Source organism: Phragmites australis, chromosome 8 (assembly GCF_958298935.1).
Source record: "Phragmites australis chromosome 8, lpPhrAust1.1, whole genome shotgun sequence".
Lineage (NCBI taxonomy): Eukaryota > Viridiplantae > Streptophyta > Magnoliopsida > Poales > Poaceae > Phragmites > Phragmites australis.
This window is the reverse complement of record NC_084928.1, coordinates 36,017,026-36,035,799: the sequence shown is the minus strand read 5'-3', so window position 1 is coordinate 36,035,799 and position 18,774 is coordinate 36,017,026. Positions and strand designations below refer to the sequence as shown.

Sequence of the window (18,774 nt, the reverse complement as noted above, 5' to 3'; positions counted from 1 at the left end):
AGACAAACAAACAAAAGGAAGCGCAGAAGCAGAGCAACACTGTACCGTTAACTGGTTGTGATACTACTTCATGGTCTTCTTTACATCAGCATTTGAAGCTGCAGAAACTTCCTAACAACCATCAGGATCTGATCCCCAATGACAAGCCACTCTACAGGCATCTCTACCCTCGATGTAGTATAGAACTGCGTAACTGAAAATGGAGAAGCTTTTCTGCTTCTCATAGAGAGGGAGAGCGAAGCCCCAGAAATACCCCTAGGAGTAGGATTTATCTTCTCTAGCTCTCTTTCTCTGATGCTTGCTGAAGAAGATAAGCCTTGCTCACAAACCTTCCCTGCGAAAACCAAAACACAAACGCCTTTAGAAACTGCTTGCTGAAACATGTGATATTGGGTTTTGCCGCTGCGAAAATGTCTCCTCAAGAATTGGTTCTGGTGCTTGCCTTGACCCGAGGCCGATAGTACCTGCTCTTATTCAAGAGGAGGGGAGTGCACTGCTTCTCCTTGTGCTGCATTTTTAGAATGTTGCCTTCCCTGATAACACCACTAGCACCATTCTCTGGAAACATATCACTGTCTGCATGTTTAACCTGCAATGAAAGTTACACACTTGTCAGTAAGAAAATGTTTCCTTCAGGTAAAAGAGCACATAGGAGATGAATGGAATGTTTGCGATGTTGTAGTGTAAGTAGTCTTCAGCATCTTTGATGTAAACCACAAGGCTAGAACATGGTTGCCAATATTATATTTTTATATGGAACAACGCTAGAGTCATATACCATTTGGCAGCACAAAAATGATCCAAAATGGGCAGTTTTAGGTAAATCCAAACATTTCTGCCATTTGCTAGGGCAATTTGCAGTAAGGTCAGGTTCGCTAGAATTTGTTGCAGCAGCTCTGCCTATGGCCTTAACACCACCAATTTATTCCTAACCACTCTTCGACAGTGAAACTGGGCATACAATACATGCCTTAAGGTATCTATTGGCCCGTTGTTGCAAAATTGGGTATAGCTATCTGTCACCCATTAAAATAGTTCAAATAAACTGCACTGATAAGAAACCTCAGTCACTCACGTCAGAGTTTAATTGAATCAGAAACATTTCCACAAATAATGCATAAAAATCTGAACACTAGTTGTTTGATGATCATTTTTTTCAGCGGGATTACAAGGAGTCTTTCTAAGGTTTTGAAGGCAGAGAAAAGATATTTCTTTCTTGGCTCTGCCTTTTCCTTTTTCTGATCAGTATTTCTTTAATCATCCTTTTATTCAGTGTTCTGTTTCTGCAAATGAGCTTAAAAATCTAGAAACATGGAAATAAGCATTTACTTCAGACTAATGGGTGAAGGCACTATATGAGGCCTCAAATGAAGTAGTGGAGCTGTGAATTACAATGGTATTAAAAAGTTCATTTGAAATTTTCCACAGCAAATAAGACATTACTTAGATTTTCTTTTGCTTCCATTGAATTGGAAACAGCAGATAAGAGCTAATGAGGGCTAAATTTGGTATAAAGATTCAACTGGAAGGAAAAGTCCATCTAGAATTCTCTTCTACTTCTTCCATTCACTCTGTAGAATCAGGTATTAGGGGAGGTAAAGTCCTGCGGTATTCTACTAGTCATATTTGCGAATTTTACAGACAGAAATTTTCTCCAGGAAGAGACTTGCCACTGACTAGAATTGTACATGGACTACAACAACAAAGCCTTTGCCCCAAGCAAGTTGGGGTAGGCTAGAGCTGAAACCCACAAGGTCCAACTTAAAAGATGGACTAAAATGAAGTAATACAGGCCAGATTTTTCCACTACTGCAATAAAACCAAAAGATGATCTAAGCTTCTACTGAAATAAAGCAAAATATATTTATCAGAAGATATGAACTAACAAGCATAATTCAGGGTTCTAACAACTTACACCATTTTATCTCTTTAACTGAATAATACAAATCATTTCAGCTAAAGAAACTAGAAATACTTACAAGTTCATTGGCAGAGGACCATGGCGAATCAGGTGCATTGCAATTCGCGAACACAGAGCCTCTGCCACACCACGCCTTGAGCACCTCCCCAGTGTTCAACCTCAGCCCCAATCCCGACTCTGGCAGTGCCAAGATTCCAGTATCACCATTGGCAGAGTCAAGAATCCCCTCCACATCTTTCTTGCACTGCCCAACGGCCACGTCTTTCTCCCTCCCCACCCCCTTCTTCTTACTCTTCTTCTCAGACACCGCAGGCATTGCCACTGATGGTGGCGGAGCTGGGGCAATGTCATTCACCGGTATGGCAGGGTACATCCACCATTCAGGGTCGAAATTATGCCGCTTCAGCGCTTGGGTGATGTTGCGCTGATCGTGCCGGAACCCGAGCCCGAGCACCATGAGGCTCCTGAGATATGGGTGTATCCTGGAGCTGGGCAGGTCGGAGTTGATGCTGGCCACGGTCACCGCGTTGCTCTCCATGGTGAGCTTGCCCATGATGCCGTCGATGCCCTCGGCCGCGACCTCCTCGACGACGCCGAGAATAGAGTCGGCGTCGAAGCCGTCGTCATCGAAGTCAAGCTCACCCGGCTCGTCGGCGACCGCGGCGTCAGAGGTTGCAGACGACGGCGACGGGTCTCGGAACTCGCTGAAGACGCTGCTCACGGCAGCCGGAGACGGGCAACTCTTTGCGGGGACCGGGCTTCGCGGCGTCGGCTGCGGCTTCGGCAAGTCGCGGAGGAGAAACGCAGCGTGGCTAAGGACGGGGAACGGCGGGAGGAGGTCGGAGCAGGCGGGGTTGTCGGCGACGGCGGAGGCGAGGCCGAGGAGCCGGGGCGGCGCCGTCTCGAGGCCCTTCGCGACGGGGAAGACGGAGGGGTACATGGACGCCAGCAGCGCCGCCGCCTCGTTGTACGTCTGGTTGGGCCGCTTCCGCGGCGTGCGCGGCCGCTTCAGCGACAGCGACGCCACCGACGACATCGCCGACGAGGACGCGTTCGACGCCTCCGAGAGCGTCGAGGACGCCGCGGAGTGCGCCGGGCGCGGCGGCACCGCACCCGCCGCCGCCGCCTTGACCATCTCCAGGTCCAGCCGGAGGCCGGCCGGGATGCAGGATGACGCCATCGATCGATCCAACAAAAACTTCACAGAAAGATTGCAACTTTCCAAGACTAATAAGAGATTCCAGCTTGGTGGATCAAATCGGGAAACCACAATCAAAGATCACGAATGGAAGGGGGAAATTAGGCGAGATGCCATCCTAAACCCAAACGCAAAGCCCCCAGACTCCCACCAGAAAACCAGCGGAAAGAAAGGAAAGGGCCAAAACGCCAAACAGGCGCGTGGAACCCGAGGAATTTCTTGTTCACTCGACTGCTCTGCCGCCTAGAAGACAGAGCAAAAGGTAGCCGACAAGTAAAAATGCAATCTTGGGAAAAAGCGATCACTAAAAGAAAAATAAGCGATTAAGGAACCTAAGAAACAGCAGATCGCTAATCAAAGCAGCATCGCCACCACCACCGCACCAACCTCGAACAATGGACAAACTCAAAAAGTAAACAAGAGCCCATACTTTTATTCAGGACCTACTCGTGCTGCCGCAATTTGAGCAAGAAATGAAGAGCACGGGAGGGACAGAGGACGCGCAGTTGGACTGAATGGGGCGGACAAAACAGAGCAGCTGGGAAAAAGGCTGGGCTGACAGGTTGCGTTCGAATAGGAATTTGAGGCCGGCAGCAGCAAGACCTTCTATTTGGATCGTTGTAAGTATTCGTTAATGATAACGAGAAAGGAAAAGATTTGAGGAAGTAAAACGAGGAATAGGAAGGGCTTAAGAGCCTGGGAGAGAAGAGAGAGAGGACCGAGAAAAGGTTTTCAGAGGAGAGAGGGACCGAGGTGGCGTGGGAGCCACAGAAACGTACGAACCTCCCCTACCAGTTGTCCCTGTCACTCTCTCACTCTACCTGTGGGCCCACACAGTTTCTTTTTATTTTCTGCAGGCCCCTCTCTCTCTTCCTCCTCTTCTACCTACCTCTCTCACCATTCGGTCCTCGTGTGTCTCTTCACTCTTGACAGAAGTGCGCCTTGTCACGTTGTGCTCTTCAGCTCCTACTCGAGCTACACGTGTGAGCACCACAACCGTGTCACCTACCGGTCCAACCCACGTGTGCCCCTAGGATGCTTTTGTGCGGCTGCTGCATTAATAATGAATTAATATAGAGGAACACTTAATATAATTGAGATTAGTAGCTCGGTTATGGAGTATATCATCTAACTGAATTCGAGAACTTAATGCTAAAGAGCAGAAGAAGCATTCTCGCGGACAAGATAAATGGAGTCCACCGTGGAGAGAAATATACAAGATTAGTTTCAATACCGCTTATCATATTGACACGAAAATTGGAGGTTAGGGATCCGTAGCAAGGAAGAATACACGAGAAGTGGTGGGTACATGTTTTGGAATATTAAATGTGCCTCTTATGCTTTACATGCGGAGCAGCAATGCAGAGCTTGCACCTTGTGTTAGAAATAGATGTATCAGTACTAGTAAAGGCACTGCAATCAAAAGAGATGGACCGGAGCCAAAACAGTGGTTTGTTCAGATAGATTCGAGATTTTATACATTATGAATTTATGTCTTATGATATTTTGGGTTATTTGAGAGTATCTAACAGAGTGACAGATTGTTTAGCTACCTATGGTGTGTCTGTAATTGCCTTTGTCTCGTATGAGCTGATGAGCCATGCATCAAATTTTGTATTTGAACTTGTATCTAGGGATTTGTCTGATCTGTTATTTAATGGAATTATGTGTTTATAAAAATATGGAGGAACACTATTTGCACACTGAAATGAGTCTAATTCTACCGTATTCTATATTAGTTAATCAATAGAAACAGTTCTCCGTTTTACTGTGCATCCAATCTGCTAGTTTAGCGAAGTATTGTAGCACGCGACCACTGTCTCAGATCGGAGCTAATGCAGAAGATCTCTTTCCGCTGCGAACACCTGTGTCGTGGTCATTACAGTGCATTTTTACTCCGTCACGAACCTGGCGGCTCACGAGCTCGTCTCTACGAAAAAAAATGCGAACAGGCATTTGCATGCTCGTCTCTACGAAAAAAGTCGAAGAATCGGCCTGCCAAAGTGCCGGGAGAGTGAAGCAGAACATTGTTGTTTTCCTTGCGGAGTGTCGTGGATTGGGATTTTAACATTAGAGTAATCGAAGACGAGACACGGTGCGTTACGGTTGTTGGGTTGTCGTTAGTTGGCGTCTTCCTGCTTTAGTGACTGTTTGTTTGGTTTCTATTTCTATTTCCTTTAAAAAACTGTATTTTTAGTTTTTTCAAAAACTGCTTTTAAATTTAGTTGTTAGATTTTACAATAATTTTTTAGTCTCTCAGCACACTACATTTCAGAAAAACTGCTATCAGTTAGCCTTTTAGTTTCTAGTTTATTTAATCAGAAATAGACTTCTAATTTCTTCGTAAGTCACTTTTGAACAAACTCATTTGTTTGACTTATGTCTTCCGAATTTCTGATAGGGACAGATATTAAAAATAGACGGAAACAAATAGATATAGTCGTGTCTTAGATTCAAGTAAGCTAGCTTAGTCGAAGCCATCGCGGACAACAATCAACGCCGTGTTCTCCATTGAGGAATTTTCTGGTCAGTGGCTGCTGTCGCACGCACACGTCCGTGATTAACAACTCAAACGGCGCGGACGGATTTGTTGTAGCATCGTTGTTCCTCGTGTCCTGGTGGATTTTAGCTAGGCCGTCCATGTCTCAAGCGCTTGTCGCAGTCACCTCTGCTTTCTCCCCGTGGTTTCACAGCAAATTCAGTTGCGCTGAAATTGCACGATGACGATGGCAACTTTGCCGTCGGGGTGGGGTTAAGAGGCGGCCGTCGCCGTGAGGACTGGGAGGGAAGGAGGCACGGGCGTTGACGGCGAGAGAGGGCAAAGAGGCGGCGGCCGACCGGCGCAGGCGGACTGGTTGGTGGAGAATGGAAACGGATGATTGGATGAAGGTGAAGAAATTTTTTATTTTTTTAAATCAAAAAATTATAAAAATAGGTGTTCGTTTGGAAAAATTACAAATCTATATCGTTATACGTCTGTCGCTCGTTGGAAGGACGACAAGAATCTATCACCCATTGGTTTAAAAATAAAAAAAATTATGTTCCAATATTCTCAAAATTTAAAACACTATTGAAATACTCATGAAAAATTTTGAAAAAAATTGGTGGTGTAGATGATGCTATCATCTAGCTTTTCAAAAAAATTAGACAAAAATATGACATGTACAATAAGTTGAATTTTTTTAATAGCTTGATTATAGCATCTCTACACTATATATTGTTTCAAGAATTTTTATAACTATATTTATAGTATTTTGAATTTTGAAAGTATTGAAATGTTGTATTTATTTTTTTAACTTGTCACCCGTTGAAAGGGCGATAGGTGCATGTCGTCCTTCCAGTGAACAGTGATAGCCTAATTTTGCAATCTTTTAAAATAGAAGCCTGTTTTTATAAATTTTTTATTTTTGAAATATAAAATTATAAAAATTCTGAAGGCGAGAGGAGTTGTGATGGGTCAGGCTGATGAGTTGGTCTGGTGTTGGGTCGCGCGATGCTTTGCTGCCCGTCGAGCTCCATTCTCAGGCCCAGCACGGCTCGATCACCGTGCTGTGGGCCGGCCCATGTAAGCACAGCCCGACTCCCACTTGTAACATCAAACGCCGGCACGAGCAGCCGCCGGCAGTCACTAGGTTCACCGAGTTCGTCGGGGATGGCTAATTAGGATTCGAGGTTAAGAGTACGTCAAAAAAATTGGCTTTTTTAGGCCAATTACGTGATGGATTTAGGTTCCAAACGGCTTCTTGAAGAGCGATCCTCTATCAGAAGTCGAATTGGACTCGGTATTTCGACACCGACTCTGGTACGGGCTGGTCGCTGATTATATACTCAGCAATCAGCACGCTGCACTCATCCAAGAAACTTTGAAACAAAAGCAGCCTCATCCAATAATTTCAGCTACGGCAATTAACCTTGGCAAGAATCAGCAATGGGGTCGGCGTCAGTGGAACTGCCAGAGGACGTCCTGATGCTCATCCTCGCCGCCCTTGAGGTTCCTGACCTCGTCCGAGCTGGCTCCGTCTGCTCGTCTTGGCACGGCGCCTACACAAGCCTCCGCGACCTCGGGCTTTGCAAGCAACAGCAGACACCGTGCCTCCTGTACACTGCTAAATCTGCCGGTGCCGGTGCCGCAGGTCTCTACAGCCTCGCCGAGAAGAAACCATACACATTAGCTCTCCCAGACCCACCGATCCGTAGCAGGTATCTGATCGGCTCAGCCTACGGATGGATTATTACCGTCGATGACAGGTCGGAGCTTCACCTCGTCAACCCAATCACGGGCGACCAGATCGCTCTGCCGTCGATCACCACCATTGAGCATGTGACGCCCACATACGATGACAATGGCGCCGTTAAGGAGTACTACTCATGGGCCGCTATGCAGGACGAGTCTGAAGACCCGCCCTCAGTCTTCGGCCTCAGCAAGCTGAGGGACTACTTCTTCACGAAGGCTTTTCTGTCATCTGATCCGTCCACGGGGAGCTACATTGTTGTTGTCATCCATAACCCACGCTGGCAGATTTCATTTGCGAGAGGTGGGGATGATTGCTGGACTTGGTTGCCGCCGTATGAATTCTTTGCAGATTGCGTCTTCAAGGATGGCCTGCTGTATGCGCTGACTAATTTTGGAGGAATCCATGCATTTGATTTCAGCGGCCCTGCAGTAAAGCAAAAGGTTATTTTGGAGACCGTGAAGGATTACATCTTTGAGAATATGTACATCGCTGAAGCTCCATGTGGTGACCTGCTGCAAATTTGGGGGGACTACCACTCTATAGATCAGGTTAAAGATGTTTCACAACCTGAGTTAAACCCACTAGAGGAAGATGACGACTTCTCAGAACCTGAATTTGACTGTGGGACATTTTTGCACTGTTCCACTCTGTTTAAAGTGTATAGAGTGGACTTGACAGCAAAAAACCTTGTGGAAATAAGTAGCTTGGGTGAGAATGTGTTGTTTCTTGGGCAGAACCAATCATTTTGTCTGCGTGCTGAAGAACATCCCCAGTTGAAGGCAAATCATGTCTACTTCACTGATAATGACGAGTACATGCCTTTCGGACGTAAGAATATCAGCCGTGATATTGGAGTTCTCGACTTAGGTAATAACACTAGAGAGAAGATTGTATCCCCTCAGATTTGGTCCAACTGGCCAAGCCCTGTGTGGATGACTCCAAACCCGAGAAAGATGGATTCAGCCAGTGGCAGATCCACCGGGGGGACAGCCGGGGCTCAAGCGCCCCCTGCCGGCTGCCGGCGCCTTGTTTTTCGGCATGGATGGAGTGTGGCCTTTTTGTTTCTATTGTTTTCTCTTTTTGTGTCATGGTTTATCTAATTATTAGTGTTAGTGAGTACCCTGAAATTTTGTCCAGCGTTTGCCCCTAAATTCAGCATTGCGCAACTAAGTGCCAGATGTCTTCTTCCCTTTTCTTTTTTCAAGTACTGATTTTGTACCTCTTTTGCAAGATTCCAATATATATCAAGAAATTTTATAGTATGATACAGATGAAAACAGACAAAGTTAGTCACTTCAGAACGTCATGAAGAATGTGTTGGTGTCACCAAGTACTTGTGAAGATGCATCAGTGAATTGATTTTGATTTGTAATGGCTCTTGGAAATTCATAAAAAACATGTGGGTGGCTGCTTCGAGGGCTTTTGTTTCGGTTTGGATTACAGCTTTCAGCTTTTACAATTCGAAACTGAAACAAATAGTCAGTTTTTTGCTGTAGTTTTTTACAATCCACTTGTTGAATTGTGAGAATTAAAAAACTAGTTTTTCTTAGCTTTTTACTGATCGTGAAAATATATTTTACTGAAATGTCCGTAAAATTTTTTAGAATTCACAATCTAGAAGTTTTTTAGAATTCACAATCTACAAGCTACTTTTCAGAATCATCAGCTAAGACCAATAAACCCTGAATTTGGATGCTCCCTTCACTTTACTGAACGAACTGCGTGTTAATCGGTAGCAATGCTCTATTATTGATTACTTTTGGACAAGACTAGCCAAGATTATGGTGATATGTTAAAAACAGATGTAAACTTAGTGGTGCAACTTTTTGAAGTACTTGTGAAGATGCATCAATGAATATATACTGATCGATTTTTAATGGATTTTTTGAAGTTGAGATAGAATATTGTGGCCCGTGGGAGACTGCTTTGAATTAGGGTGTCCCTTTACCATGTGAACTACGGGTTAATCGGTACCTAGTGATGCTATTTTATCGGTTACTTTTGAACAAGATTATGCCTAGATTATGGTGATTTGTTAAAAACAGACATAAACTTAGTGGTGCATGAGCTTTTGTTCTGTGGTCTTAATGGAGCATCAGCTCTTGAGTAGGGGTTTTCAGAATGTGTATTCGTGAGCCGTAGATGGTGGTTGCCTCCCTTCTGCCGCCGCTCAAATCATCTCGGCCGCGTCCCGAGCTCCGCCGGCCCGCCGAGGGTTTCCCGGCCAAGCCGAGCCAATTCTACGGGACGCCCTACGCTCCGAACGCGCGAAAGTGCTTCTGCCCGTCCGTTCGTGTGGGCGGGCTTCTTCCCGTCCGTTCCACCTCCACGCTAAACCCGGCCTCTGATAAAGAAGCACCCGACGGCGGCCGCCGATTATCCGCCGACAGCGACTGATATCCTCCCTCCATGGCCGCCAGCCCGCCACCATTGCACCAAACCTCCCATCTCGCAACTCGCCGGACAACGGCGGGGGGCCTACCGGTAGCCGCAGGAGTAACCTTGTAAACTGCGCGCCACCCGGTGGCCTGTTGACTGCTGCCAAATCTTGTGGCGCGAGTGCTGCATGTCTCTGTAGCCTGGTGGAGAATAAGCCTGCGGTTGGATCGTCACCGCTGACAAAGAGGTCTGAGCTTCACCTCGTCAACCCCATCTCAGGTGACCAGATCGCCCTCCCTCCGGTCACCGCCATTGAGCAGGTGACGCCAATCTACGACAGGAACGGTGTTGTTCACAAGCACGAGTACTCATAGTACACTGGGGCGGAAGACTTTCTCGAACCGCCGTCAATCTTTAGCCATGACAAGCTCCATGCAATATACAATCTAAGTTGTCATGGAGGAGCTCAAGGATGCATGGCATCCCTCCTCTGAAGATGTACATTGTTCAAGCTCCATGGCACATGCAGTGATCTGCTGCAAAATTGGAAGGAGCGGGAGTTCATAGAGGAGGTTTAAGATGTCTCAGAATTTGATTCAGATGCACTAGAGGAAGACAAAGATTTCTCGGAACCTGAGCCACCAAGAGATGATTGAGAGTTTTCGGATCCTGAGTTTGACCCTGTGCCATATATACGCTATTCCACTCTGTTCAAAGTATATATAGAGTGGACCTGACAGCAAAAAAGCGTTAATTTCATCTAAGAAATATAAATTCAGCATTGCACAATTAGGTGCGAGATGTCTTCGCTTTAATTTCAACTACTAATCTTGTCCCTCTTTTGCATGGTTCAAATATTATCGAGCAACAACTTTTTTTTTTTGGGCTGCCAGTGTTCCCTTCACACTGTGAACTGCCTGTAATTGGAATTGATGCTCTTTTGCTGACTACTTTTGGACAAGCAGATCAACAGATAACGCGTAGGTTATGGTGATCATGTTAAAGAACCAATATATACGTGGTGGTGCATGTGTTAGGTGGTTGTTCCATCTCAATCATATTTCCTTCATTTCGTTCTTTTTCTGATTTTACTTCTCATTCACAGTTTCTATATTTTTCTCATCTTCAACAGTTTTCTTTCGAAGGGATTCGTAAAGGAAAATGAGAGAATCTCAAAGTGAAGAGAATGGGAGAGAAAATCTTTTCGTAAAAAAACCATTAAAACGCTAAACAGATCGCCGGTCGACCTAATATGCCTAGCTTTCCGTAGTTGCCTTCCTCCTCGCTTTCGGTGAACCTTCATCCACGTTATCGTCCCTGCACCGGCCTCCTCCTCCATCTCCGTCTACTATTGACATTGGATCTGCGACCATCGCCCCCGCCACACGAACCTGTCTCTAATGGGCTGTCGACGAGTTACCCCCACCACGAGCCCACACTACCGCCCTCTTGCCGTCACATGGTTTTGATGGCACCATTGTTTGCCCCACTGAACCACTACACACTATTGTTCATACTATCACCCTCACCCAAACCATGAACCCTACCTCGTTGGGAGAAGGGCAGAGATACAGTGACGCCAGCGGGAGTGGGTCGGAGCATGGTGGCTATGGTGGGAGAGGCACAGAGCATGGTGATGTGCTAGGGTTTCAAGGTTGGGAGGGCGCGTGATGTAGGAAGAAGAGAGAATCGTACCCATCCAATTTGTTGTGCACGAATCTCGAAGCTGAACAGGCTGAGGCCCAGGTCGGCTGACCGACCTATAGGAATCTGCAGCGGGCTGGCTTGGCTTCCCAAATTCCAAAATCCAAATCACGTGGTCCGCGTCCCCAACGCAGCCCACCCTCGTATCTCCCAAGCCGCATTCCAATGGGCCGCCGCCCCATCCTCCGGCGGTCCGGCCTGAGCCCGTCCGTACGCGTGGGCTCCCTGCCTTCCTCTCTCCAGCCCCCCTCCTCCATCCGCTCGGCTGTTCCCTATCCACGAGCGAGAGCAGCGTCAGGGCCTCAGGGGAGCCAAGCCGAGGAACGGAGCACCGCAGCACCAGCAGGATGCCGCAGCTGAGCCTCAGCACCAACGTGCCGGTGGATGCCGTCGTCGCCGCGGACATCCTCAAGGATTGCTCCCGCGCGCTCGCCAAGATCATCGGCAAACCCGAATCCGTACGTGTCGCGATGCACTCAACCCGTTCGACGCAATGTCTCCGTGGCCTGCACAGCATCTTACTTGGCTCCGACCTCCGACCATGCTTCTTAATCTGCTGCTAACGATCAACGCAGGCTCTGATTTCCCCTTTCTCGTCGCTGGAGCGCCATGGGTAGTTTAGTTGGTCATGGTTCATCTCACCCGTTCTGACATTTGAGCGTTCTGAATTTTTCATAAAATTGCACAGTTTAGTGTTCTGAATTTTTCTCCCCTGTGCTGCAGTATGTCATGGTGTCGATAAACGGATCGGTGCCCATGTCATTCGCCGCGAGCGAAGAACCAACGGCGTATGGTGAGCTCGTGTCCATCGGCGGGATCGGCCCCGGCGTAAACGGGAAGCTGAGCGCGGCCCTTGCTGAGATCCTGGAGACCAAGCTCTCGGTCAGCAGGTCCAGATTCTACATCAAATTCGATGACGTGGAGGTACGCACAATCATGTGCTTCAGCTCAGCTCAACTGAGTTCGCTCGCTTCTCTTTGTAACTGTTTGAACTTCTTCTATAACACTCAATAGTCCCGTAAGATTGAAATACTTTTCTAAAGAGGTTTGGTACATAAAAAATATTTCTCGAAGCATAAGATGTGAGCTGCTCTTGTATAGATAGTCAAGTGGGACATGAGTACCACTGACTCATTCTCTATTTGCATCGTGAGGAAATCTCAGGCCAAAACATATAGCCAAACAAGGATCATCGACAATTTTTTACCCATCTGTAATTCAGAATTGGCAAATAAGCCACACATTTGAACCTGGACTGAGTACCTATCTTTACACCGTAAGGGAATCTGAGGCGAAATCATATAGTTAAAAGAGGTCGATCGACAGTGTTAGCCATTTGCAATTCAGAATTGGTAGATAAACAACACGTTTAAGCATGGGGCGAGCACGTTCAACCACAGATGATGAGATCTACATACCCATATCTAAAGAAGAAGAATAGCATGCCAAATTTCAAGTTCTCTGATCCATCATTTAGGCTTCAGCAAATACCCTGTTTATTTTCCTTAATTAGGCATACTGTTTCAGAACTCATTCCTTCTGTTTCGTTCTTGCTACATAAGCTTCAGTGTCTAGTCCTCACCATTTCTTGTCATCTAATATTAATCTTTCCTTCCATTTCATCTCTTTAATTTTCTATAACCCGTGCAAGGTCCATGTATACCTATTTCAGTTTTTCGAACTCCTATCATCTGTTCTGAGCCTTATTTTTCGTCGCGCTACAGGGATACAACCTGGGCTTCAACGGGTCGACATTCTGAGACAACTCCATCAGAAGAAGATGGTTGGTGCGTCCAAACGACCAGCTCAACCCGCCCATACATGCCACAAATAAATGTAGGTGATCAAGTGTTTCATGTGTATCACCTGCACGTCCAATATCGTCCATGAATATTTCGCTCATGTGAGACAGCACTAGTTTATATGCTTAATTTCAACTGAAAGCAACGCCAGCATGTACCAGATTCCTTAATTCATGAAACTGCTCTGGCATATGAGAGCTTGAAAGTAACTTTGCAAAACGTTTTTTTTTTTAAGAAAGGGGACTTATTTTCACTGCAGCGCCAATCAAAGGGTGCTAGACTGCCCAAAAAAATGTATACGGATTTAACACAAAATTACCCTGATGCATATCTCAGAAAGCAAATAGATGGAACCAAGGCCTTGATATTTCCATATAACAGATCGGAGTCTAAAATTACGGGTCTTAAATACCGAGTTCCGCTTCACATACTCATACAACAACGTAGTTCGTGTACTACAAAAACAAGAAAAATCCATGCGACGTCTTATTGAGCGCATATTTACACAAAGATATCACCTTACAGTCTGATACATATAGCGATAACTTGATGGGTGCTATATCGTAGTAAGCTCATACAAAAGGCGAACATGTGACCATCCTGATATAGCGGACCTCTGCCACATGTCCATTGCTGCCTGTTACATGTTCATTCCTGTGAAACCTCGGGGTGGTAGTGGAGCATCTCCTGCCACATCATTTCTCGGATCATCTCTACGCCGAGATTTTCATCTATATCGAGATCGATGGGCACTTGAGCAGGAGGGTTTGCGATCGGGTCATACAGTGGAGACATGTAAGGGTGCTCCAGAGCCTCGGTGACACTAATCCTTTTGGAGGGATCAAAGACGAGCATCTTCTGCAACAGATCAATGGCAAGAGGATGCGCTTGCGGATACATACTGGTAAGTGGAATGCCAGGGGTGTATGGAAGGGTCTTGATATACTTGCGGGCTTTTGGGCTGTCAATGAACTCAAGGTCAGCCTCACTCATGGTGCCAAGAACATTGACTATGAGCTTAAGTTGATTGAGGCACTCAGTTCCTGGAAAAATCGGCTTGCGGCCAAGCAGCTCTGCAAAGATGCAGCCAACAGACCAGACATCTATGGAGGTACCATAGTTGTCGCAGCAGAGCAGTAGCTCAGGGGCCCTGTACCAGCGGGTGACGACATATTCTGTCATAAACTGACCTTTAGTGTTGTTTGTGCGGGCTAGTCCAAAATCGCAGATCTTCAGATCACAGTTTGCATTGACCAGGAGGTTCCCTGGCTTTAGGTCTCTATGGAGTATCCCTGCTGAATGAAGGTACTTCAGGCCTCGGAGCAGCTACAATGAAGAAGAAAGGTGGAAAATTAGATAATGATTGATTGACAAAAAAAAAAAAATATTGAAATGAATCAGCATTTCAGCACTAAACTTGACAACCTAACAATAATGTACTAAAAGAATCTGAACAGAAAATAAAAAGGAGCTTTTGGTACACTATAATGCTTAAGTTTTAATCTGCCTATAGAAGCATTCTTAAATGATTTACATTGAGGAGCTCAAGCTATAGGCTCATGCAGATCTATTGCCGTGGATTGAATTGGCTGCTACGCAAAAGCAACATTTGGTAGCAGTTATAGAAGCTTCTACTAGGTTCGTTGAAATTGACACTGTTTCGATGACAATCATGATACTTAAGAGAGAAAACAAGAGCCAGCCCAGTACACTCCAAGTCAACAACAACTAAGTAATATTCTTTCCAAGTCTATCGTAGTTTCTGGTTTTCTAATCCATGGTCCAAGTTGTCCTTGGTCTCCTGATAACAACTTGTTTGGTTGTTAAGAAATCATATATTCTCTTAACTACTCCTCTAAGATATTTCTTTAGTTTGAAGCCTGGGAAATTATTATATATTTCTCATGCAATCTATCATGATAGGATAACATAGTTTGTTTATCTTTGCCTCACAGCACAATTTCACAATAGTAGTTTCAAATGCTGGCCTATCCAATTTGGTTGATGCTTAACGTACAGGAAATGTAACAGATGCTGACTTGTGGTTCCAAACGTCAATGGTCATTTTCAGCAAATGTAATCGTTACTGAATTGTGGGTCCAAAGTTCCAAATGCAGCGAAGATTTACACATCAGAAATACAAGCCACTAAGAAATAACAGAACAATTGGAAATAAGAAAGATTAACGTTAGAGCATGGCTGATGCACTAACAAGTCAACAGGCCAATCATTATATCTCAAAGTCAAAAGTGTTCCAACAGCTGTGCACTCAAAAAGGATATGGGCCCATTTGTATCTTTGTCTGAACCCATGAAAACAAATCTAAGCAAAAATAACTTGACCAGAAACAAATTGGAAAATTCAACAGATTCCCATGCCAAGATCGCAGATACATTATTTGCCAACCTAATGAAAAAGATGCCTGAGCCATCATGTGGTTAAAGACTTGTATGATATTATGAAACTAACAAAATAGATACTGTATCACAACAGTTGTAGTTTTGCTAACCAGTCCAACATAATAGTTCAATTAAACAAGATCTTGCCAACCACAACACTAGGCAGGGATAGTGTATGCCAATTATAACTAGCGTAACTTATGGTAAGACTGCAAAAATCTCAACCCTATCTGATCCATATAAGAACAAACATCTCATATTCTAATAGGGCAGGCCAGCGATTCCTAACCATGGCACCCAGATAGAGGAAAAGGTGCAAACGAACAAATTACTATGCAGGTATAAATTAAGCGGCTAACATTTATCACAAATATTCAATGCCATGGTGGAAAGTTAGTTTATCGTATTTATGCAGATGATCAGCAAACTGTAGTTCATGTCAAGGAGCGAAGAACAAGATTGAAAACTGGAAACAGACCCAAAACTTACCTGAAAAAGAAAATACTGGCAGTGATCATTGGAAAGTGGTTGAGACGACTTAATTATTTGATGCAGATCAGTGTCCATAAGCTCATAAACCAAGTAGACATCCTTGAAGCTCCTTCTATGTACTGGCATCATTATATCATTAAGAGCAATAACATTCTCATGACGCAAGTGTCGAAGGAGTTTCAGCTCCCGCAGCGTCCTTAGTGCATCCACACGGTTGTCAAAGACATTGTTTATCTTTTTAATTGCGACTTTCTCATTGGTCTCGCGATTTATAGATGAGCAAACTATTCCGTAAGCTCCTCTTCCGATGGGCTTGATCGGCACATACTTGGTGTCAATCTCAAATAGTGTTTGCCACATAGTGTAATAATGCTTCCCTTGGTTTCCCATGCCATTGGGGGGATCCACCATCATCGCCATTTTCTACTGAGGAACACATATCAGTAACTCCGTAGGAGATAAACTTATGACAAATAAAAAAGATAGATATTTATAAACGGAAAGGGTATCAGTAACTTCCTTAATACTACACATAAGGCAGAAGTGGGACGAACCGATCAACTGAGTGAAGTTATGCGAGTTTCTTATATATAGGTTGTGAGAATTATAACCTTTACAAGTTACTATTGATGCAGTGAAGAAATTTAAATCAGCTTATCGCCGACCTTTATTTGATTTTTATTGATGACTCGTTGGACTTTTCAACTCGAGAATTTGACCATGGCAAGAAAACTTCCCAGCCCAAGCCAACCTTCCACTTTGATCCCACATTCTACCCCCAATCTGTTTCCAGGACAGCAAGAGTTTGTAACAATATCTAATTTGGTTTCTGTTTGGGGTGCATGTGGGAACATGCATTTGGCAATAACTGATGCGACCCAATCCATTTGCAAGGTTGCTGGAGCGCGAATTCCGAAACCGGACAGAATAATCGAAAGCCGCGTTTCGCTGCAATTCAACGCAACTCCGCTAGCTAAGATCGTCCGGTGGAGCAGGAAGCAACACGAGAAAGGGAAGCTTTGGTCCCCCACCAGGCCCTTCCTTCCCCTCATCAATCGCACGCTTTGCCGCGCAAAAAACCCAAGCAATTCAATTGTCCGGGACGCGAGCAGCGCAAGCAACGGCAGATCGGCCGAATCGAATACACCACCGGGAAGGAAGGGAATGCAGCTAGTACCTCAGAAGCAGGGCGCGTGCAGTCGTGCGCCGACCGGCTAAGCTCTCATCGCCACCGATCGAGCAGGATCCGCCTCACTGCATGCACGAAAAGGAGGGTGAGCCGCGGGCGAATGCTACAACTACAAGACCGTGCGTAGGTCAGGACAACCGGGGGGGGGGGGGGGCGAGGCGGAGGGGAGCGCCACCCACCAGCACACGCAGCGTCGACCGGCGCCGCCGCAGATCCGGGGTCCGAAGGAAGCGGAGAGGGGAGGGGGGGTGGGGAAGAGATGGCACGCGCAGGCAGGCTTGGCTTGCTGTTTTTATCGCGGGGCGAGAGAGATAGAGAGAGAGAGAGGGGGCAACACGCAGCAGCGAGGCGGGCGGTTATCTGTCGGCGAGCACTGCACTCCGCGCTGCGGCGGGTCAGTGAGCCGTGAGCGAGCGAGTGCGCGGGGCGGGCGGCGTCGCTCTCACCCGCCCGCCCGCCGCGGTTTCCTTTCCTTTTTCGTTCCCGACTCCTCGCACTCGCCCAGGTCGCAGCAGCCTATCCAGCTTTGACCGCCATTTCTTGAGAAAAGGCCAGCGACTCCGAGCGCGTCTGCCGGTTCTGGGAACGCGCCCGCCGGCTTTCCGACGGGCGCGCCGTAAGTTGCCGCCCGCCTCGTCGCGCCGCGCATCGGTCGCCACCGTCGGCGTCGTGCCGGCAAGAGGCTCGTGATGCGTGGCGTGCGTGATTGGGTTGGTACAGCCTCATGCGTTGGGTTGGCTGAGGTTACCGCATCTGGCATGTGGGTCGGCTGCTTTCCGTAGCAGTTACACGCGGTTCCGTTTGAAAAAAATTCAAATTCAAGTGTTGTAGACGTTTCATTTTGTTGCAGCGGTGTGGATAGTCACCACCTGTTTTAATGTAGATCTCAGAAAGAAGCGTTCAAATAGAAAATTATTATGTATGTTTGTTATATGATATGTATAATTAATGTTGAGTAGATCTCATCTTTTATTTTAAGATTTATGTTGGAGACAGATGACGATCAATTATCCTAGCATTGCTGCAAGAGGAGGTATAGAAGTTTTTCTCAATCCGTTGCGTCCGTCCCTGTATGAATCGAGACGGCAACAATCTAGCTGCGCCCACACAACATGTGCTAACTGTCAAACCTAGTCGTGCCCACATAACACGTTCCCACTGCCAATCCTAGTCATGCTACTCGAGCTATCATGACGGACTCTACAGTGTACAACCTCGGCTCTTGCGTACCGATTGCTCGGTTGAGTTTACAGCTCGTGATAGCTTGGTGGTCGTTAGGACTCAGTTGATTTTGTTCAATTGTATAGGCAATGACTCGATGTCCATGATTTTTTCGTGTCCACTTATTGGAGCTATTTGAATAGAAAAAGGGTGTGATTGATTTTATGATATTGATAAACCACTCTATCTATATAAACAGATATTTATCGAGCTAAGCTATAAGCATATATTTAA

The 18,774-nt window shown here is 45.9% G+C and overlaps 4 protein-coding genes across 6 annotated transcripts; 2 read left to right on the top strand and 2 right to left on the bottom strand.

Moving 5' to 3' along the window:
* Positions 1–40: 40 nt before the first annotated feature.
* LOC133927324 (protein CHLOROPLAST IMPORT APPARATUS 2-like) lies at positions 41–3,850 on the bottom strand. 2 transcript variants are annotated; one of them, XM_062373733.1, is made up of 3 exons: positions 1,980–3,850; positions 465–589; positions 41–334 (listed from the first exon to the last, which is right to left on the bottom strand). In XM_062373733.1, exons 1-3 carry the CDS (start codon positions 3,099–3,101, stop codon positions 322–324), a joined length of 1,260 nt encoding a protein of 419 aa, XP_062229717.1. In that variant the 5' UTR covers positions 3,102–3,850; the 3' UTR covers positions 41–321. The 2 variants fall into 2 exon arrangements, with proteins under 2 accessions (XP_062229717.1, XP_062229716.1); XM_062373732.1 differs by having other exon boundaries at positions 443–589; positions 1,980–3,848.
* Positions 3,851–7,047: 3,197 nt separating this feature from the next.
* LOC133927798 (F-box protein SKIP23-like) lies at positions 7,048–8,454 on the top strand. The gene has a single exon (XM_062374187.1). The coding sequence runs from the start codon at positions 7,048–7,050 to the stop codon at positions 8,452–8,454; it is 1,407 nt and encodes a 468-aa protein (XP_062230171.1).
* Positions 8,455–11,694: 3,240 nt separating this feature from the next.
* LOC133927320 (uncharacterized) lies at positions 11,695–13,448 on the top strand. The gene is made up of 3 exons (XM_062373726.1): positions 11,695–11,895; positions 12,161–12,361; positions 13,162–13,448. The coding sequence occupies exons 1-3, from the start codon at positions 11,785–11,787 to the stop codon at positions 13,195–13,197; spliced, it is 348 nt and encodes a 115-aa protein (XP_062229710.1). The 5' UTR covers positions 11,695–11,784; the 3' UTR covers positions 13,198–13,448.
* A 139-nt stretch (positions 13,449–13,587) lies between these two features.
* On the bottom strand, positions 13,588–17,829 carry LOC133927319 (mitogen-activated protein kinase 4). 2 transcript variants are annotated; one of them, XM_062373724.1, is made up of 4 exons: positions 17,499–17,829; positions 17,308–17,384; positions 16,128–16,556; positions 13,588–14,565 (listed from the first exon to the last, which is right to left on the bottom strand). In XM_062373724.1, exons 3-4 carry the CDS (start codon positions 16,548–16,550, stop codon positions 13,888–13,890), a joined length of 1,101 nt encoding a protein of 366 aa, XP_062229708.1. In that variant the 5' UTR covers positions 16,551–16,556; positions 17,308–17,384; positions 17,499–17,829; the 3' UTR covers positions 13,588–13,887. The 2 variants fall into 2 exon arrangements, with proteins under 2 accessions (XP_062229708.1, XP_062229707.1); XM_062373723.1 differs by having other exon boundaries at positions 16,128–16,553.
* Positions 17,830–18,774: the final 945 nt, after the last annotated feature.